The sequence below is a fragment of the Sorex fumeus genome, unplaced genomic scaffold (assembly GCF_029834395.1).
Source record: "Sorex fumeus unplaced genomic scaffold, SorFum_2.1 ptg000039l, whole genome shotgun sequence".
Lineage (NCBI taxonomy): Eukaryota > Metazoa > Chordata > Mammalia > Eulipotyphla > Soricidae > Sorex > Sorex fumeus.
The window spans coordinates 3,991,460-4,013,552 of NW_026606096.1; the positions used below are offsets into that span (position 1 = coordinate 3,991,460).

The 22,093-nt window shown below is 42.1% G+C and overlaps 1 protein-coding gene across 1 annotated transcript in view; it reads left to right on the forward strand.

Moving 5' to 3' along the window:
• The first annotated feature begins 791 nt into the window (after positions 1 to 791).
• Positions 792 to 22,093, forward strand: part of ATP6V1B2 (ATPase H+ transporting V1 subunit B2) — a 29,168-nt gene continuing 7,866 nt past the window's right edge. Inside the window, exons 1-10 of the mRNA XM_056118938.1 lie at positions 792 to 969; positions 7,000 to 7,055; positions 13,649 to 13,747; positions 15,080 to 15,173; positions 15,278 to 15,355; positions 16,254 to 16,393; positions 16,705 to 16,806; positions 17,310 to 17,407; positions 18,477 to 18,600; positions 21,045 to 21,195. Of these exons, the coding sequence (XP_055974913.1) occupies positions 834 to 969; positions 7,000 to 7,055; positions 13,649 to 13,747; positions 15,080 to 15,173; positions 15,278 to 15,355; positions 16,254 to 16,393; positions 16,705 to 16,806; positions 17,310 to 17,407; positions 18,477 to 18,600; positions 21,045 to 21,195 (1,078 nt within the window). The 5' untranslated portion in view covers positions 792 to 833. The remainder of the gene's footprint in view (positions 970 to 6,999; positions 7,056 to 13,648; positions 13,748 to 15,079; positions 15,174 to 15,277; positions 15,356 to 16,253; positions 16,394 to 16,704; positions 16,807 to 17,309; positions 17,408 to 18,476; positions 18,601 to 21,044; positions 21,196 to 22,093) is intronic.

Sequence of the window (22,093 nt, forward strand, 5' to 3'; positions counted from 1 at the left end):
ATCTCATTCTGCAATCCACACAGAAAACTTGACCGAGCATTATCCCCATGCAATAGCTTTTCTCTTTTCTTCCCCCACCTCCAGCAAATTCTCTTCGTCCGCTGTTTGTAATTGACAGCCCCAAAGTTAATTCAGTTGCTCACCTCGGGAGCCCGAGCTGTCCCCCTCCACAACGTTATTAGTTCTAGCTTAGGTAGTTAAAAAAAAAAAGTTCCAACCTTACTTTCACATAATTACTACCATCCTCAAACAGTCCAAGATGTGTTGGACTGTTTGGAGTGGACGGATGCATTGACTGAAGATGGGAAAGCGTAACAAACCAGTCGTTTGTAAGAAGGAACATCATCATCATCGTAAGTGCTGGTCTTTCCTCCGTCTCCTTGCCTTCTTTGGCAGCCCCTCACCTGGCCTTGCCCTAGTAGGGTCCCTATCTTGCTCTCTGCCTCCGCGCCCTCCCCGCCCCCCAGCACGCTGGCCAGCTCCTCGGCCCCTGACGCGCAGGCTCGGCCGGGTTGGTGCGGAGGCCGAGTCACGCGGCGCGGCGGGCGGGGCGGGGCGGGGGTGGAGCGAGACGGGGCGGGGCTCTGCGGCGCTCGTGGGCGGGGCCGGGCGGCGCGGGGCGGGGCTCTGCGGCGCTCCGGGGGCGGGACCGGGCGGCGCGCGGCCGCAGTGAGCGGGCTGGGGCGGGGTTCTGCGGCGCTCGGGGGCGGGGCCGGGCGGCGCGGGGCGGGGCTCTGCGGCGCTCGGGGGCGGGGCCGGGCGGCGCGCCGGCCGCGCTGCTTATATCCGCGCCTGCGCGGCGGCGCTGCGGGGCCAGTCGGGACGGAGACAAGATGGCGGTGCGAGCGATGCGAGGGATCGTGAACGGGGCCGCGCCCGAGCTGCCGGTGCCCACCGGCGGGCCGGCCGTGGGCGCTCGGGAGCAGGCGCTGGCCGTGAGCCGCAACTACCTCTCCCAGCCTCGTCTCAGTGAGTACCGATCGGGACACGGCGGCGAGGGCGCCCCGGCTGCCCGCCCCTGCTCACCTGCTGAGCCAGCGGGAAGACTGCAGGGCTGAGGGCGCCCGCCCGCTGCCCCGACCCGCGTCTCTCTCCCTCTTTCTCCTTCCCTTTCCTCTCTGAGAGGACGTGGTGCTGCAGACGTGGTGGGCCGAGGGCGGCAGCCCGGGCTCCTTGGCTGTCGCTCCACCCTCTCTCCGCCGTAACCCGGGCTCGGGCTTGCTTAACACTCGCTCCCCCTTCCTGCCGCCTCCCTTCCCTCCTGCCCTCGCTCCCCTGCTATCATCTCAGGGTCAGAGGGGACGCCCTGTCCCCTCCCCGCCCGCCCCGCGGGGCCCCCGGGGCTGCTCCGAGGTTGTGTCGCCCGCCCGGGTCGCCTGGTGCCGTCGGCTCGCTGACGTGGTCCGAGCGCGGCGCGGCGGGGCGGAGGGCAGGTCTGCAGCAGCCCCGGGGCCGGGCCGGAGGGAGGCTCGTCCGAGCCGCCTGGGTTGACAGCCAGCAGCCCGAGGGAGGTGCTGGAGGGGGTGGGGGCTGGGGGGGCTGCGAGTCCTGCCTGGCTGGCCCCAGGTCTCCGAAATGGGCAGCGCAGGAGCGAACATTTCTTGGCGATTTTTCATTCTCACCGGCCCCTTTTTCCTTTTTTTTTTTTCTTTCTCCCTTTTTTTTACCATTGCCTCTGCGTGTACCGATCAGTTTACCTTAGCTGGGTTGATTTGTCCGCTTTCCAAGCAGTGGGCGCTCCAATCGCATCTGTTGGAGAATCAATGCATTGTGAGCGGCCAGGTCGAAGTCTCGCCACCACTGCCTTGTTTCAGTGAACGAACTGGCCAGACCGGGAAGGAATGGTTTTTTTTTTTTTTTTTTTAAGAACAAGAAGGAACGATGCAATTTGTAAAGCATCTGACTTCTTCTTTACAGCCTCTTCCCCCCCCCCCCCGCCCCCCGGCATTGGTAAACCCTGAAAATACCCTTTTAAACCCGGGAAAGCACCCCCCATGTCTCTCTAGGAGGTGACCTAGCGCTTTCTCTGGTTAATTAATTGCCTGTTCGTCGGTGGCCCAGTGCTTAGGAAGTATTTCAAAAGCAAGGGTTGCGTCTGGGTGCTGCCTGCCTGACCATTCTCTTCTTGCTCTGCCACTGAGTCATGAGACAGCACTGCAGCCTGAGGACTAGGGAAAACACATGATTCTATGGGTTGGCGTGATGCGCTTTTTCACACACGGATGGTCTCGGGCGGGGTGGGGATGGGTACGCACACGGAAATCGTTCAGGAAATGGACAGATACCGACTTGGATGGTCACTCAAGCCTAGCAAGAGTACAAATTTCGCTTTATAAATTTGATTTGTTTGGCTTTGCTTTGGGTAGGAAAGCTAGATGCAGTGGAGCTCAGGAAAGATTGTCCTGGTCTGTTTCCCTGTCCTTAGGTATTCTCTGTCAATTTAAGGAATATCAGTTGAAATAATAGCATTGTTTTAGAACTTCTCCATGATGAAGGGAGATTAACATGATTTCTTTTTTGTTTTGGGGTCAGGCCCAGCTGGGTCCAGAATGGCATGCAAGGCGGCCTTTCCTGTTGTACTATCTCTCAGGCCTGAGGCTGATTTCTTACAGCTCAAAGAGCGCTTTAGCAGTGACTGAAGAACTGCAGATTCTTGCTGGTGAAACTTGCAACATAATACTTAAGACTGTGTTGTGTGTGCATGAAACACAATTTTGGATGTCATGAATCTTTTTTTTTGTATTATCCGTGTCTAGCACCATGTGTGGCTTTTTAATGGTACGACTTTGCGTATAACCACCTTGCTGGTAATGGTTTAGTTTAAGATTATTTTCTTGGGGTGGGCGCGGGAGAGTCTGCACTGGCAGTGCTCAGAGGTTCTGAGGTCACTTTATGAACTTCTCAAGGTGCATGCAGTGCCAGGGATTGAACTTGGGCCCCCTGCATGCAGAGCATGTGGGCTGGCTATTGAGTGATCTGTCTGACCCATCTGGACATGGATGGGCGCAAGAGTCGGGTTACTTGGTGATTGAGTTCCCTTTCTGAGACTGTGCTCTCAAAAGCCTAAGTACTTACTAGGCTAACAGGAACTCTGAATTTCTCTTTTTCTTGCCATATTCTTGAAGCCAGTAAATAATTATTGCTGAATAATATTAACTTAATTAAAGACTGATAATCATCTTTTAAGTGATCTATTATAGCTACTCTGCTCTTTTTGAACACAAGAATGAGGTGATACTGGTAGCGCCACTGCAAAATTGAATCCTGTTGTAAAACAACTTTCAGGGGTGGTAGAGCTGTTAACAAGAAATGGGAAATGCCATACACAGTTTTAAGTTATTTATTAGCACTAACTTTCCCATCAACTTTGATATTTTGAATTAGGTAACTCCCATTGTTCTTGTGAATAGGTCAGCTAGCCTTAAGTTTCTTACAGAATACAAGCAGATAGCAGGTGATACAAAGCAATCTTTGGTCTCCTGTTTTCTAGAACCTGAATGCCCATTGCTTGGGGAAGTGTGTGGGCCTGGACTATTGTTGAACCATTGAGTGATTGCTCTGGGTTTCTGTTTTTCCTGTGAGGTGGAGACTGAGGACTAGATCTCTTATTGTGCAATTGCTGTTGAGTTTTCTTTTTGAAGGTTTCACAATCATTAAGTGGTGTTAGCAGTATTGAACAATCTTATATCCTCCAGGAGTAAGGTGTCAGCTGGCAAAATGTTTCTTAAAACTTCTGTCGATTTTTTTCCCGTTCAAATTTTGATTTTTTAATGTCATTTCTTACTTATTGCCACTTGAATTCAGAATTGAAGAAGTGACTTTTTGCTTGTAAATGTCTTGGACTTTTGATTAAATGCAAAGATGCTGTTTTATCAGAAGTTCTGAAACATCCTGAAGACTCAAGTTCCTTTCTACTGAAATTTTTTGTTTATAAGGACATTTTCAGGGAAGAATGATCATATTTTAGGAATTGAAATAGAAATACAGATGTAACTTGTGAATGAGTTTTGACTTTCTTAAAGAAAATCTTAACATCTTCCACAAGTTTAAACTGTTTTCTCTGCTTTTGGTTAATGGTCAAAAGGAAGGTTTTGTAAGTAGTGTTGAAATAAAGTGAGGTTGAAGAGATTGTACAGCTTAGTATTTCCTGTATATGCTCTGTGAAAGTGAGGAACTAGGACTGGAGAGATGGCCCAGGGTTAAGGTGTTTGCTTCACTGTTCCCTCAACCTACCACCTCAGGAGTGATGCCAAAAAACAAAGTGAGGTACTTTTAAAATGTAGTTTACTGTATTTTTTTGTTTAGTTCCACTTATAACTTTTAGTTTGTATGTGTCCGATTAATTTAAACTAAACATGTGCCTTAACCTCTGGTTTGTATCTGAAGTGGTCTTGTGTTTTCATGCTTCTTACCTAGTCAGGGAAAACTAAAAGATTTTCTCTCCTCTCTGATGAAACTCTCGGCATCAGTTAAAAACTATGAAGACATTGTACAGTACATTAAGCAGCTAAGTTACAGACATGGAAAATTGTTTTGAATAATCAGGCACATAGAGTATATAAGTTCGATATCCTTGGTCAAATTCTTTTCTAAATTTGAAATACTGCTAATATTATCAATTTGTTACAGTGTTAAAATGTGGATCCCTGAGAAATAAAAAAATATAAAATGTGTAAAAATATAAAATGTGTACAGATGGTCATTATCAAATGTTTTTTTTCTGACTTTCAAAAGTCTATATCCAGTGTTGAGTATTTAGAGACTGCTTTTGAGGAAGTAGAATCTTGTCTTCTGTAGTCAACTTGGCTTGTTGTTTCCTGGAAAAGCAGTGACTAGTGTTTCTTTTTCTCATCAAGCTTATGCTCGTGACTGGCAGAAATTCATAATTTTGAAAAGAATTCACAAATTTTGAATAAACTTGGTTTTAACCATGAGATTTTAAGAGAGGTGACAGGGTCACAGAAATTGTGAGATTCACATTAACAAATCTTAGGTGAAACTAAAAGTTATTTTCAGGATCTAAAGTATATTGATGTTACATTTTATTTAAAACAGAGCTGCCTTGGACTAGAGAAATAAGACAGAGGTAAGGCACTTGCCTTGCATGTGCCTGCCTATATTCAGTCCCCCGCACCCCATATCATCATCCAAGCACTGCCAGATATGGCCTGAAAAATGAAAATTAAAAGTTGACTCTAAGTCTCAAAAGTTATACCCACTCTCCCCTCCTCCCCCCCCCCCCCCCCCCAACTACCCACCGCTTTTTACCATCCCATTGACTTAGGTAAGAATTTTGAAAACTTCTCTGTGTTTAAGACTGATTCTAAGATGTTTTTCTTTGCAGTTCCACATAGCAGTTTCAAAAAATCATCAGGTTGGCCAGAATGATAGTATGGTGGGTAGGCCCAGGTTCTTTCCCTGGTACCCTGTGATCTACCAACCCCTTCCAGGAATTGGATCACTTCTGGTGGGACTTAAACCCTTAGACAAGCATCCTAACCCACTATACTATCTCTCTAGCCCCAGGCAGGATTTCTTCTGATAGTAGATTATTTTTAAGCTCTGAGGGTATTTCCATAAAGAGCAGAAATTGTGAAAACTGGAGTCTTTTTGTTGTTGCTGTGGTATTGGGGAACACACTCTGAGATATTCAGGGTAATACCAGACCCCTATGGGAGACTGTGCCCAGCTGGGATCCTTAACTCTAAGGGAATGGATTGTTCTTTTCCATTACCATCCTTAAAAGCTGGGACTTAGCTGTCATCCATTTTGTGTTTCTGTTGAGATTTTTAAAAAAACAATTTTTTTGGTACCTCCTTGCTTTTTTGTACCCCCTTTCTGTTTGCCTGGCATATATTTGTTATCTATTCTATTTCCTGAATGCACATTTGCAAACCCTTTGCTTTCTAAGACCTAAACTATTTCACCTAGGGGCATATCCCATTGGTGGGGTTTTTTTGTTAGGGAGGAATTCCTGGTAGCACCACATGATTCCCCAGCTCTGAGCTAGTTGCCACTCAGACAAAAACAAAGCAGGTGTGGTCCAGACAAAACCCAAAAAAAGACAGTTAGTGTATTCTGACTTTGCAAGAATTCCTGGCCTCTGAGTGTTCTGTTTATGCCTAGTTGTCTCTGGGGGAGGGGGCACCCATCAGTGTTCCTGGGCTGTTTCTGACTTGGTGCTGGGGGATTATTTATATTGGGGATTGGGGATTAGACAGTTCCTCCCAGCATGCTGTTTACTTAGGAGGGTCAGCAGCATAAGGGATCAAACCCAAGTCTTCAGCATGCAATGCCTTTTGTTACCATTACATTTGATACTTTGTAGGAGTGATAGGACTGAAGGAAACTACCTACTTTCTAAAATGAGGGGTTTGCGTAATACTATCTTACATACTGAAAGTATTCCTGGGCCATAATTTATACTGGAAAACATGTGCCTAAATTGACTAACATTTGACTTTTTAAAAAAACTTTTACCTCAGCACACTGTGCTTTCTCCAGTTTTTGTGTATGTTTCTTACTTCTGTTTAGATTTGTTAGATCTGTGATTCTCTTCCTCATCTCTTTTGAAAAGCTCCACTTTTAAAAGGGAAAGCTCCCTTTTTTTTTTTTGAGTTAAGGACTTCTGCTAGGTATTTTCTGTGCTCATAATCTTCTGCATACCTATTAGAGTCCTTTATTAGAGACCTCCCTTTTCCTGTAAATTGAATTGAGAGTTAGTTCTCTCTCTCTTTATTTCTATTTTCTGGGTTCTTAAAACAGTGTGGCTTACTCATAAAAGGAACCAACGTGTTTCATCCGATGAGGGTGGATTGTGTATAATATTTTAATTTGCAGACATAAATTCAATAAAACGATGTAAGTCAGTATAATTGATGTGATAGAGATTTTTGATGTGATATAATTGATGTGATAGAGATTTTTCTGTTCATGTCAAAAAGGTAAAGTAGGTTGTTTTCCTATGTGACTAAAGCAAATTTTTCTGTTTCCTTCCAGCGTACAAGACAGTTTCTGGAGTCAATGGTCCGCTAGTGATCTTAGATCATGTTAAGGTAATAATCACTTCTATGGTTTGACCAAATATATGAAATTAGAGATGTGACATTGTTAACCCAGTTAGGTGTACTTAAAATTCTTTGCTTTGATTTTTTTCTTTTTTAATAGTGACCTTTGGAGAGTTCTCTGGTGTTTGGTCCCAGGTGCCACTCCTGGTGTGGGTGAGAGCCCACCTGATGGTCCAGACCTGAGAGACTCAGGGCAGATGTGCTAACATTATGTCCAGCCGGCTAGGGTTCTATATGGTATCAGATAGAACACATTGCTTCTTGCACGCAGGTATCACTCCATGTCTTCAGGCAATCTCTTCCAGCCCTGTATTTGATTTTTTAAAATTTAGTTTTGGGGTCACACCCAACAGTGCTTAGGATCTGCTTCCAGCACATTTGCTCTGAGGCTGCTACTACTGATAGTACTTGGGGGGGGGGGGGGGGGGACCATGTGGTACCGGGTATGGAATCTGGTGTTCTGATACACAGCACATGCATTCAAGCCCTTCTCCCTGGTCTTCTGTTTTGATTTTTTAAAAACCATTTCCATTGTATATTCCTAAATACATATAATTATTTGGTTTTGGTTTTTGGGCCACACCAGCCAGTGCTCAAGGGTTACTCCTGGCTTTGCACTAGTCAGAAATCATTCCCGGTATGCTCAGTGAACCATATGGGATGATGTATCTTCCCCACTAACGTTCAAGATTTTTCAGTGATAGCCCCTAAAAAGATAACAGATTATCCGAACAACTTACTGTGCTGTAAGGATTTTTAGGGTTTCTAAGTCACGTGTATATAAAAATTAGCAACATTATTAGTGTTATCTTAATAATAAGATAAAAATAAAGTCTGTAACTGAGTACCCTTTGCTAAACCTTTTGCCCACTGTATGATCAGAATCTCCTGAGAAAATAATACATAATAAGCTCTCTAGAACAGTAATTTTACTTTGTTGTTGAGGTGGATTAGAAGGAAGGACACACAATTGCTAGTTTGTGGCTAGAAAGAAGTACTGACGCAGATATGCTTAGCATGTGACCCCTCAGAAAGCAGAAGATAATTGGAGAACTTTTTTTTTTTTTTTAAAGGCAGTGTGAGGCCATGGAGACAATTCAGGGGTTGAAAGTACACTTTACATACAAGAGTCCAGGTTCTATCCTTAGCACTGCATGCTCCCTTAAGCATAGAACCAAAAGTAGCTCCCATGAACTCCCTAACATTGCTCCCAAAACAAACAGGGGATGAAGGGCCAAAGTGCCTTGCCTCTTTAGCTTAAGCACTAAGATAGTTTTGTGAACCAAAGTAATTATTTAAATTAATCTCAGGATAAAGCAAAGCAAGCTTACCTCCTGACCACTATTTCACATTAGTCTCCTATCCAACTCAATTCCTTACCTCTTTTTTTTCCCACCACAGTGCTGCTCTTTCTTTTTCTTTCTTTCTTTTTTTTTTTTTTTTTTTTTTGCTTTTTGGGTTATACCCGGTGATGCTCAGGGGTTACTCCTGGCTTTGCACTCAGGAATCACTCCTAGCTGTGCTCAGGGAACCATATGGGATGCTGGGAATCGAACCCGGTGGACTGTGTGCAAGGCAAACGCCCTACCCACCGTGCTATTGCTCCAGCCCCAATGCTGCTCTTTCTTGATGGTGGTTTGGGAACCACATGGTTTCGAGAGCAAGCCCAGGTTCCTGCTTTCTAGCCCAAAGCTGTCTCTCTGGCCCCTCCTTCTCCTTTATTTCTTCTTTTTTCTGTACTAGGTAATATTTTTTGTCTGTTTTTAAAATATGAAACTTTTATATTATCTTTACTGTTTTGTCTGTTTTTAAAATATAGAAACTTTATATATTACCTTTACCTTTATATTAGCAAATATGTTACTGAAAACAATTCAACAATACTCATTTCTATCATGTGAAGTGATGAGCTCAGTCCAGGAAATAACGGTAGTGAACAGTGGCCTGAACTCTCCCATGGACCATCTGCTGTAGCATCCTGTAGTGGAAAATTAAACATGTAATTAGTAAGTGCTGTGAAGGATCAGTACAGGGTACTGTGATGGTAGCACTGTAGCACTGTCCTCCCATTGTTCATCAATTTGCTCGAGCAGGCATCATAGTATCTCCATTATGAGACTTGTTGTTACTGTTTTTGGCATATTGAATACGCCACGGGGAGCTTGCCAGGCTCTACTGTGCGGGCGGGATACCATCAGTAGCTTGCTGGGCTCTCCGAGAGGGGCGGAGGAATCAAACCCGGGTCGGCCGCGTACAAGGCAAACATCCTACCTGTTGTGCTTAAATTAATCATTTTAAGAGCTAAAAAGTTATTTATAAAATATAGCTTTAGCTGAGGAAAATGCTGGTGAATACATTTTGTGTATTTTGTCTAAAAATGCCACCAGATTTGTTATTTTAGTTTATTTTCCTTTTGTTTTTAACATAGAGAATAGGATCAAAGACCACATATTCTTATAGAAATGTATCAGAACAGATGTTAAAGACTGACCCAACTCATTTTTTTGAAATGAGCACATGTTGGATTCTTGAACCAAAGGATACCACCAGCAAAGGAAAGTACAGCTCTTTCCCATGGCACATATTTCAAGTTTGTGAGACTTACAGTTTTATTTAAAATAGACTAGTGATTAGATATTAAGAAAAAATATTTTAAAAAGCTTATTCCAGTAATACAAAAGATGATAGAAAATAGATCAATATAATTGATGGATTGCCCTTTTATGGATTAAACTAGTAACCAGGGCAGTAGACCAGTAGTTTCAGTCTTTCTGCATGTGTGGACAAACAGCTGAAGACCACTGGAATAAACTAGAAAAGGCTTATAATATCAATAAATACGGAAGCATCAGAAACAATTACTCATTTTTTAAATTGCTTAGGGGCTGCTCTGACTCTGCTCAGAGGTTCTTCTAGGATGTACTCAGGCATCCGTATGCTTTGCAGGGACAGTGGGTCATCTACAAGGCCTTAACCCCCATACTGTTTCTCCAGCCCCAAGTGTATTCATTTTCTTAAAAAAAAAAAAAAAAAAAAAAGAGAAAGAAAGAAAAGTGCCTCTTGAATGGGGCCAGAGCCTCTTGATAGGGAGCTTACCTTGCGTGAGTTCGACCTCTGGGATTTTTGAGTGGAGAGCTAGGAATAACTCCAGACCATCACCAAGTGTGACCCAAAAACAAAAAAGAGAAAAACAAAAGAAGACAAAAGCCTCTGGAAACAAAGAATGGACAAGCTTTTTAGATTTTTTTTAAACTGTACAACCTGCAGAGAAAAACATCCTGGAGGGAAGAGACTTTTCATACTAGAATATAACCCATGAAAGGAAGAAGGAAAGAGCACTGCTATTACCCTTTTCTGGGATATGATTAAGCAGAAAATCCAAGTCACTCAATAGACAAACTATCGGAAACAATGGTGTCAAACTAAGTTGTAGAGTGTTCTGTATGCTAGAATAATTAGTAACTTCTTACAGAATATTATGCATCTTTGTTGAAAGATGTAAATGAAGATTGAAAATGAGTGGTTGATGAATGAAAAGATTGTTTTGAGATATTAGAATGCAAAATCAGTTGCAATGATTGAATATAAAGATCTTGTCTGGAGAGGCTCAATGGACTGAGCCCATGCTTTGCATGCATGAGACTCAGTTTCAGTCCCTTGCACTAAGTCCAGTACTCCACCCCCCGCCCCCCCCCCCCCCCCACACACACACAGCCTTGCCAGGAGTGACAGCCAGTCAGTGAGCCAGAAGTAGTTTCTTGACCCCAGCACTACCAGGTATGGTTCTAAAGGAAAAACTAACCAGCTAAAGATTTGGTGCACACATAAGCAAAATATTGGTGGAACAAAATATTGGTGGAACAAAACCCTGAGACACTTTCAGTTGAGGGAAAGTTTCTGCTACTTAACACATTTTATCAGGACTTTTAGTTTTTCTGTTAAAAAAATTAAAATGAGAAAAGTAGTTGCCAAAACATTTTAATGGATTAGAGAGCTGAATGTGAGGATCTACAAATAAAAAAATATAGAAAATTTTTTTATGACTTAACATTGAATGGGACCATTGAAAGGTTTCCCTAAATGGGACACAAAAGGCACAGATCATAAAGGTAAAGATGTTATTTTATCACATAAAAAATTTCAAAATTCCTACAAGATAAGCTACCTTTAAAGAAAGAATGAACAGATATTTGTAAGAAGAGATAAATTTCAAATGTGAAATTCCTACAAAGGGTTTTATAACAAGTCGACTTGAAAAATTAGGAAAGTTTATTAGCCAGTCAGTCAATTAAGAATGAATTGCCAGTTGTCATGAAACCTAGCTCAGTATTAGAATCAGGAAAAAGCAAAATGAAAAGATGGGGTTTGTTTTTTTCTTTTTAAGAAAATGTAGTTTAATATCATGATAGCGAAGATGAGCTGGAGAAGCACAGAGTCTAAGGCTCTTGCCTTGCATGCGGTGGACCCTAGTTCAACCCCTGGCACCTCAAATGGTTCCCAAGCATGGCCAGGAGCGATCCTTGAGAATAGAGCCCAGAGTAAGCCCTGAGTTACACCAGGTGTAGTCCAAATGTCTCTACTGGTTGTCCGAGGCAAAGGTATAATGAAGATACTTTTGTAGCAAGATTTTAATCGCACTTTGTCTGAGATGCTTTTTCTATGAGATTGTATAAAGAGAGTTACTTTGTAATTTGAAAGCAGATAGGCCCAGCTATCCCACCACTGGATATTGAATGCCTTAGGAAACTCGGGCACAGTTTCATGAGGACCCTATTTGCAAATGTTTATTGTAGTAGTACAAATTTGGTACAGCCTGGAACAGAATTGTCTACAAAAATCAGCAAAATAGAGCAAAAGTCTGTAGTATGCGTGCTTAATGTGATGGCCCTGAATTCAGTCCCTAGTATCACGTTGCCCACTGTGTACCTCTGGAAGTAGATGTCTACCCAGCACCACCAACTATGACTAGGGAAATAAAAGAATATTATTGGGTTTTATTTTAACCACAACAATTGCTCTTTTTTCTGTATGTGAGGAAGAAGTTTGTTTTGGGGTTGGGGAGTATTTTTTTTATTTTGTTTTTATTTTTGGGTTTTGGGGGCCACACCTGTAGGTGCTTAGGGATCAGGTGCCAGGGGTTGAAACTGGGTCTCCTGCGAGCATGCACTTAGCTTGTTAAACTATCTCTCCATCCTAACTGTCCTTTAAACTTTTTTTTTTTTGCTTGAGGTTTAGGTCTAATTGTACTCATGTTTCATTCCTTGCAAGGCTCAGGGACCTTATGGGGTCCTAGGGAATGGAACCTTGGTTAGCCACTTACAAGGCAAACACCCTACCACTGTGCCAATGTTAGTTCTGAAGTGCCCATTTAGTCACATGTCTTAAAGTCTTTGATGCATCATATTTATCTGGCAGATTTTTTTTATTTTTTGCGTTTTGGGTTATACCCGGTGATGCACAGGAGTTACTCCTGGCTCTGCACTCAGGAGTTACTCCTGGCCATGCTCAGGGGACCATATGGGATGCTGGGAATTGAACCCGGGTCGGCTGCGTGCAAGGCAAACGCCCTACCCGCTGTGCTATTGCTCCAGCCCCGGCAGATTTTTTTTTTGTATCACAAAAAATTGTTGGTACATCTTTCTGTTGAATTATGTTGATAAGTAAGGTAAATAATTACATGGCAGATTCAAAACAATTATGGTCAAGATTTTTTTTTAAAGTATCATAAGTTCTTTTAAAGCATATGATAAAAATATATTTCGTGTTGCCAAATATTAAAGTACATTGTCACTGTCACTGTCCTCCCGTTGTTCATCGATTTTCTTGAGTGGGCCCAGTAACATCTCCATCGTGAGACTTTGCCGTTACCATGTTTGGCATATCGAATACGCCACGGGGAGCTTGCCAGGCTTTGCCAGGTGGACGAAATACACTCAGAAGCTTTCCGGGCTCTCTGAGGGGGGCGGAAGAATCAAACTCGGGTTGGCCATGTTGACTGTGAGCAAGGCAAACGCCCTACCCACTGTGCTATTGCTCCAGCCCAAATACATAATATATTTTTCAAACATCAGAATGGGGGCTGGGGAAATGTCTCAAAGAACTGGAGCACACACTATATACGGGAGCTCCAGGCCTGATCCCTGCCTTTACATGGTCCCCAAGTACACCAGGTATGAACTCCCCCCCCCCCCCAACAAACAAAATAACACTAATAATCCAAAACATTACTATGGATCAAAAGAACATATATCTGGCTAAGAATATGTATCTGGTTAAGATTGAAGGAGAAACCTTTTATTACTATAATATCCCTTCCTGCCAAAGCACACAGATTTTGTGTACACAAGCAACTTTCACTTCTGATTATTGGAAACATAGTTATTTGTAAGTTTTGTTGGTAATCTTAAAACTTTCAAACATATACACAAGGCAGAAAAAATGTGTTAAAAGTATAAAAATTCCCGTGTTTTAGTGAGGCCAGGGTATTGCACAAGCATAGGTCCTGTAATAAAACTAGAGCATATAAAGTATTGGGGGAACTTTTAAAATGTTGGCTATTGATAGTTTTTTTTTCTACTTAGTTTCCCAGGTATGCTGAGATTGTACACTTGACATTACCAGATGGCACGAAGAGAAGTGGGCAAGTTCTCGAAGTGAGTGGTTCCAAAGCAGTTGTTCAGGTAAGCATTACTTTCAAAACCTAGCCAGTCAAACTTTCTCTTAAGCTCAGAATCATAAAGAATATTGTTTGCTTGGTTTTTTTTTTTATGGTGATCACTGAATAAATATATCTTGAGACTTCACTTATTGACTGAGATTATTTTGCCTTTGCTCTTAGCAGTGTCAGCGTAGTCCAGACATTTTGCGGTATTGGGTTTGTACTTTGAGTGGGTGAGTGAGGGTGTCAAGAGGCATGTGCTCAGTTTGCTGGTGGCCTGGTGATTTCCTGCTCTGAGCACAGCGTGTCTCACAGCTCTGGGAACCAGGGGCCTAAAGCAATGGGTCTGAAACTCGGTGTCATGAAATTGCTCTTTGGTCTTAGAAGCTGTTGTCTCCCTGGACCCTGGTATAAGGCTTAAAAAAAAAAAAAGACAAAAATGAAGCAACAAGTCACACAGTAAGGAAATAGTCGACAAGTAGAATTAATGGATAGCAGGATGAAACCAAAACTAGATCTGAATCTGTTCCTGAAATTGTCTTTGTTTCCCAACCCCCTACACCTTACCTGGAGCCCCTGGGGATCCCCTTGGTGCATGGGATTAAGCTCATGACTTCACACTTGTCCTGGGCACTTTCTTTGTTGTTTGGTTGGTTTTGGTTTTGGAACCATCCCTAGTGGTCCTCTGGGATCACTCCTTTGTTGCTGGGGAACCATATGCTGTTCTGTGTATCAAACCAGGGTTGGTGGATGCAAGGCAAGAACCTCTGTACTATTTTCTCCTGCCCTTCTGGGTACTCCCCTCCACCCCCCACCCCCGCTCCCGACCACACCTGGCAGTGTTCAGGGATAATTCATGGCAGGACTTCAGGGACCATATGGGGTTCTCTCAATGCAACCTGGGTCAGGCACGTGCAATGTATGTGCCTACCCATTTTACTGTCTCTCTGGCCCCGTCTCCTGGGCTCTTTTAATACCACTGGTATCATTTTACCAGCCCTTTCTCCCTTGGGATCCTAGAAAAATTATCTCTGTGCAAGTGAGCAGGCTGGCACTCAACATTTAGGGTTTCCATGCTTGCAAGTCAGCATCTATCCCAGAATCTCTTCCAAATCCCATATGCTATTGATTATGTCAATCTTGTTTTTATTTTGTTTTGTTTCTTTTGGGAGTACACTTACCCATGTTACTCCTGGTGGCACTGAGTAATCCTATGGAACCAGGGATCCAGCCCAGTCTTCTGTATGCAAGGCGTGTGCTCTGTACAGAGTTTCTCCACCCACATTATATAGAAGACCTGTAATAGAAATAAAGAAAATGCTTATGAACTGAATTTCTTTCACTTTTTTGATAGGTATTTGAAGGGACTTCAGGTATAGATGCGAAGAAAACATCCTGTGAATTTACTGGGGATATTCTTCGAACACCAGTGTCTGAAGATATGCTTGGTAAATGGCTGTTGTACTTATTCCAAGCAACAATCTGTTTTGTTTCTAACATATTTTCATAAAGTCATTATCCGCTTTTTCCTGTCTTGTCTACTGTTCCGTAGGTCGGGTATTCAATGGATCAGGAAAACCCATTGACAGGGGTCCTGTTGTACTGGCCGAAGACTTTCTTGACATCATGGGTAAGGGCAATGAGTAGAATTCTTTGCTTTGGAGAAAATGACCTTGTTTCATGGCTATTTTTGCAGCACATCAGGGGATGCTCAGGGGCTCCTGCCAGCTTGGTGCTCATGGGGTTGCTCAGGGCAGTACTGCTACCTGCAGAGCATGAACTCCTGCCCTTGGAAATTCCCAGCTTCTCTCTATCTTTTTTGATGGTTTAAGTTGGAAACAGACACAGTCTGTGTTATTATTTTAATCAGGTGCCGGAGAGATCATACAGGGGTTAAGCGCTGGCCTTGCATGCAACTTCCCCTGGCTTGATCCAGCGCTGCCCGGAGTGAAGCCTGAGCCAGAGTCGAAATAATCTCTGAGCAGGGCCAAGTGTGACCCAAAAACTAAAAAAAAAAGTTCTAAATTTTTTTTATTACTGTTTAATTTACTATTTTCACATAACATTAAAATTGTGTCTAGATTATCTTAAGATACTATAAGACAGAGGTTCTCAGAATTATTTATCTTACAATCCCCTTTTCAGAAAAAAATTACTTAGATTCTCCCTGGAAGTCTGTTCTCTAAGTGAACAAAATGCCCCAGAGCTGCACTACTACATTCTCCCACCTTTCAGTTTGGCGTCCCTCCCTGCCCTCGGGAGTGGTGTCACCCCCTCTAGGATATTGCTATGAAGCATCAGTTGGGTGTATCTTAAATATAATTAGTAAAATCATAGCTTTGAAATTAGGATTTCTCACTGACCTTCATGTTACTCTACGAACATGTACTTTTCTACCATCTATGTTTGTGAGTCTACAAAAGGAATGGAAAAACTTCCTGAAGCTGTTAAAGAATAGAAAGGATGCTTTATATAAGTCTAGTACTTAGGTGCAAATGTTAAAATTTCCTTCTTTGGAAATGCGTTAGGCCAGCCAATCAATCCTCAGTGTCGAATCTACCCCGAGGAGATGATTCAGACAGGCATCTCGGCCATTGATGGCATGAACAGCATTGCTCGGGGACAGAAGATTCCCATCTTCTCTGCTGCTGGCTTGCCACACAATGAGGTAAGAACATAGTATTTGTGTGAAATTTAACCAGAAGTAGTTTCTAAGTGCTTCATTGGTAATTGGGAGACCCTATTAAAGGATTTATAAAATTAATACCTAGTATTCTCTGCAGTAACATCGACTTCATATTCATGCATAATATCTATAGTCTTGCTTATTCTTGAGACTCATAGAAAAGGTACAAAATAGTTTTGTTGAGCATAGTCCTTCAAAACATCCCAATCTCATTGATAGTTACAATTTCAAAAAATTACTTTGTTGAAATGTTATTTTAGATTTTAACTTGGGCCTTTTATATTTCTCTTCAGATTGCAGCTCAGATCTGTCGCCAGGCTGGTTTGGTAAAGAAATCCAAAGATGTAGTGGACTACAGTGAGGAGAATTTTGCGATTGTGTTTGCTGCTATGGGTGTAAGTATCGTTTTTTGGTTTCTGAGTGACATGAAAATTGTTTGATGTTATTAAAATAGTCTTGAAAAGTAAACATGAACTGTTGTATTTCTTCCTCTGAAGTAGAGAAGTTGCACTTTGACACTTAAGGCAATTACACTGTACAATTACAGTGTAGCGTGAACTGAGAATAAAGAGTAAGGGCTGGAGCAGTTTACAGCAGGGAGGGCACTTGCCTCATATGCGGCCAACCCAGGTTTGATCTCCAGCAGACCGAGCCCACCAGGAGTAAGCCCTGAGCACAGCTGTGTGTGGCCCAAAAACAAAAAAAGAAAGAATAATTCTTCATGCCCAGAGCAGGCTATTTATTCTGTTGGCTTTTGTTTAAAATAAAGAGATAAATAAAAATAAGAGTCATATAGAACTTTAGAGAGGAACAATATAGAAGTATAGCTTGGCCTTCATCAGAAATAAATACTGAGAATTTTTCTTCTCCCAGCACTGATGAAGTCATTGCTATTTAGGTAAACATGGAAACTGCCCGGTTCTTCAAATCTGACTTTGAAGAAAATGGTTCAATGGACAATGTTTGCCTCTTTTTGAACCTGGCCAATGATCCAACGTAAGTAAATGTTACTACACCTTTCTTTTCACTGGGGCTTTTGGTCCACAGTGTTACCTAAGACTCTGGGTGTGAACTGTGTTAGTGAAAGCAGCCATAGGTCTAGGAGCAAGATAGCGCAAATGAGTTAGCTGCTCGAGTTTCAGCTCTGGGTGCGGTCACGTTCATCCTGGAGTTGACTGCAGCCCAGCTGCGGGTGCATACATGTCTCACCCTTTATTTATGGGCCTGTCTGTTCCTCGTTCTCTGTCTCTCTCTTGTTCTTTCCCTCCTCAACCTCCTTCCCTCTCTCTTTCTTGCTTTGCCCCTTCTCTCCCCTCGTCTTTTTCTTCCTCTGTGTTCCCTCCTTTGCTCTCTCTTCCTTTTCATAATTCTTTTTATTCCTTTTCATAATTCCAAATAAAACCTTTTACTTAAAAAAGAAATTTGTTGCAGTTCTGCTTCTCATTAATCATTAGGCTTTGGATAAATCAGTCTCTGAAGCTCAGTTTTCTCTCTAATAGAATGAGATAAATGGTGCTTGTCACACAGAGTGTGGTTGGTGTGTGGATTAAATGAGATAATACAGACAGACTAGTATGCAGTCCATGTTCCATAAATGATCTTTTCCTCTTAACTGAGAAATCTATCTCCTATTTCGTGTGTCTTTCTCCTCTCTCCCTCTTTACAATTATGTAATTCTGAGACATTATAGGACATTTATATATCAATTTGTCTTGGTAGCACTGTCCTCCCATTGTTCATTGATTTGCTCAAGCGGGCACCAGTAACGTCTCCATTGTGAGACTTGTTTCTGTTTTTGGCATATCGAATACACCACGGGGAGCTTGCCAGTTGCTACCGTAACACTAGTAATTCTTATTGTGTAAATAAATCACTGCTTAAGAACTTCTGTAATAATGACTTAACCTTTTATTAGTGTTTTAAGTTAATCCTAATAATGACATAATGGTAATCATAATAATGACAATCAGTTCATTGAAAACCTGAATAGGATAACTTTTATTCCTGGTAATACATTGGTTTTAGCCCTTTTGTGAATGACATAGGCCTTAATATTCTATTTCAGTATCGAGCGAATTATCACTCCCCGATTGGCTCTAACCACAGCCGAATTTCTGGCTTATCAATGTGAGAAACATGTACTGGTCATCCTAACGGACATGAGTTCTTATGCAGAAGCACTTCGAGAGGTAATTTTTAACAGTTAAAATGGGATTTGTTTTTCAATACTTGTCTTTTCTGTAAGATTTTTTTTTAAACATTTGTATAAACTTACTGCTGATTAGATCTTAATCAGAGGGAAAAACACAACTTTTCTGACAACTTGGTTGAAATTATTAAAGGATGAGTTTTAAATAATTAGCCAAGTTATCATATGGCCATGGTCTCCAAGGGCTAACTTGAGTCCTAGGTGGTTGAGAGATAGCTCGGTGGGCTGAGCACATACTTTGCATGTGGGAGGCCTTCATTTGATCTGTAGAACTGCTTGGTACTCCAGCATTCATGGTGCTGCCCCAAAAATGTACAAAAAGAGGAATTGATTTCCTAAGGCGTGTAGATGATTGAACTAGTCTCGATTCAGTCAAATTGCTCTTTGAGTTTTGTAAATGTCTATTTTGCTTTCTTTTCCTTTTTGCATATTAGTCAAAGCTAGTCTAGTCTGCAAACTGTACTTTGAATAGCAGTATTGCAACACTCTTGGAAGTACGAAAGAAGCACTTAATGGGCTTAATGTATGGTTTTAGTAGTTGTAGATTAATATATAATATTTCAGAATTCATGTTTCATAAAGGCCTTTTATTCTTTTGTACAATTAATGACTCTTGATTCCTTGATCTCGAGAAAAGTCTTTATCTGACCCTTGATTCCAATAATAAATTGTAAATATTGTGTATATGATGAGAAATAAAACCTTTCTCACGTGGTTATTTTGAGGATTAAAATGATACAAGTTGAGAGAGAAAGCCTAAACAGCTGGGTCACATACTCTGCAGGCTGTTACCCCAGTCACCACATGCAAAACAAACCAAAATTAAGTAATGTAAGTAAAATGTCTCATGATTTTACATATAAAGAGAATATATTCATATAAAATTCAAAAAGAACATCCCCTTTTTAATTTTTCACATTAGTTTATATAAACATTGCAAGATCTGTTATATAGAATAAATCTATGAACCAAGAATATCCTCTACATTTAAAATTAACTTCCTGGGACTGGAGAGATAGTATGATTGTATGTATGAGGTTTGATTCTCACGGGTGTGACCAAAAATAAAGTAAATATTAACTTTGAATTACACAGTCACAAGGAGATTTTCCTTAGGAAAGCTGTGTAAACATTTGGGATATTTTTTGGTGGGGAAGGTCGTACCTCTTGGTCTTCAGAGGCTACTCTGGGATCTGTGCTTAGGAGATCATATGAAGTGCCAGGAATCAAACTGGAGTCAGCCACATATAGTGCAACCTCTTAGCCCCCATGCTATCTCTCCAGGCCCAGAAGTTTGTATGTTGGCAATATAGTTTTATCCCCCCCCAAAAAAAATTTTTGATGCCAGGTCCAAGAGATCGTTCAGATAGTGCTTGGAGCCAACTCGGGTTCAATCCCTGGTATCCGATGTGGTCCTCCAAACACTGCCAGGAGTAACTCCTAAGCATTGCTGGGTGTGGCCCCAGAACCAAAACTTTAAAAATATATTTTTTTTGATATCCCACTTGTCACTCTTTTTGTAAGAGAATAATTTTTTTTTATTTGAATCACTGTGAGAGCAGTTACAAAGTTTTCCATTTAAGTCTCGTTCATACACTGATGAAACACCTGTCCCTTCACCAGTGCCCATTTTCCACCACCAAAACCCCCAGAATACTCCCCATCCCACATCCTCCCCCTACCTGTGTGGCAGATGATTTCCACATTACTCTCTCTAATTTGATTACATTCAATATTTTGACACCAGACCCACCGTTATTACTTGGGATTTTACCCCAACACTCAGATCTGCCTAAAGGCAACCTTAGACTATTTGTTTTCTACTGCCGGTTATGAGTTGCATATGATGTCGCGTAGTCAAAAACCGCTGGGTTCTGAGATTTGTTTGAGTCTCTGGGATCATGACCTATAAGCAGCTCTATCAGCAGCCAGAGGGCTCATGAGGGGGCCGGCTCCACCCCCATCCTGTGAGGCCCTGCGTTTCTCGTCACCCTGTGGGCCCCCACCTAACTGTCCATAGGCCTCTGGAAGATGGCGGCGACCGAGCCGCCCGGGGGAAAAAGCCAAGGCACAAAACCTATTCCCACCTGGGGTGCCCTGGCACCTGAAACCTAGGTCTGGACGCATTTCTGCCAAAATCCACTGGGTTCTGAGATTTGTTTCTGAGTCTCTGGGATCATGGCCGATAGCAGCTTGATCAGCAGCCAGAGGGCTCCTGTAAGAGAATAATTTTAACTTGTATTATAAGAAGATGTTTCTGAGTCATCTCTTAAAGACAACATTTTAAATGAATAGGGTATTTCCAATTTTGGAGCTTGAAATACTCAAACTAGTATGCTCTAACCGCACTTTATTTTTCATATTCTAAAAAAAAATATATTTTTCATATTCTGATATGTGATCTTCTCTGTACATTCTTACTAGGTTTCAGCAGCCCGGGAAGAGGTTCCTGGCCGACGAGGCTTCCCGGGGTACATGTATACAGATTTAGCCACGATCTATGAGCGTGCTGGTCGAGTGGAAGGCAGGAATGGTTCTATTACCCAAATCCCCATTCTCACCATGCCCAATGATGGTAAGTTTTTGGTCTTTGATTATAAGGGCTTGAGAGAGTACAGCAGATAAATTTAACTTGGGTGCTTTGAGTTAAATTTGGCCTCTGGAGCTTTACCTAAACTAGTGATTTATACCTAGATAAAATTTTTTCATTTGAAAATTACTCATGATTATAATCTGTTGTGGAAGAATAAAAATTATAGTTTGAATTTTTGTTTTTGTTTGGGGTCCATACCCAGCATGGCCTTACTCCTGGACTTAATCCTGGCTCTGTGCTCAGAGGTCACTCGTGGCAGGGTTCTGGGGAGTATACAAGGGTGCTGAAAAATCAGGCCTCAGTGGACCACGTGCAGGCAGGCACCCTCCCCGCTATGCTCTCTCTTCAGTCCCTCAATTTGGATTTTTAATTTTCCTGTATTTGATATCATTGAGTTTTGCTTTGTGGAGCACAGTGATCTATATTTGAGAAAATGTTGTTTTCAAATGTGTAGTTGCACTAAATCTAATATATTTAGTCTAGTTGAACATTTTGTGTGTATGTGCACTGATAAATTTTTGTTTGGCTGTTTTTGTTTTGGGGACCTTGCCTGGCAATGCTCAGGGCTTTCTCTTGGATTTCTGCTCCTGGTGGTGCTGGGGGTTGGGAGAGCGGCACGGCGATCTTGTGGTTGGGGATTAGTAAGTGGCTGCCTGCTGGACTTGGCTTCTGTACTCTTCTTCATCGATCATTTAAGTAGCTTATGTTAGGTTGAGATAGAAAGCACAAATAGGAAATGCTGAATACTTGAGGGATAGAATGATGACCAAAAATTGGTTAAAAATTATTTTCTTGGGGTCAGAGAGAGAGTACAGGGGTTAATGTTTACCTTGTATGCAGCCAGCCCTGAGGTGATCCTGGATACCACATACGGTCTCAC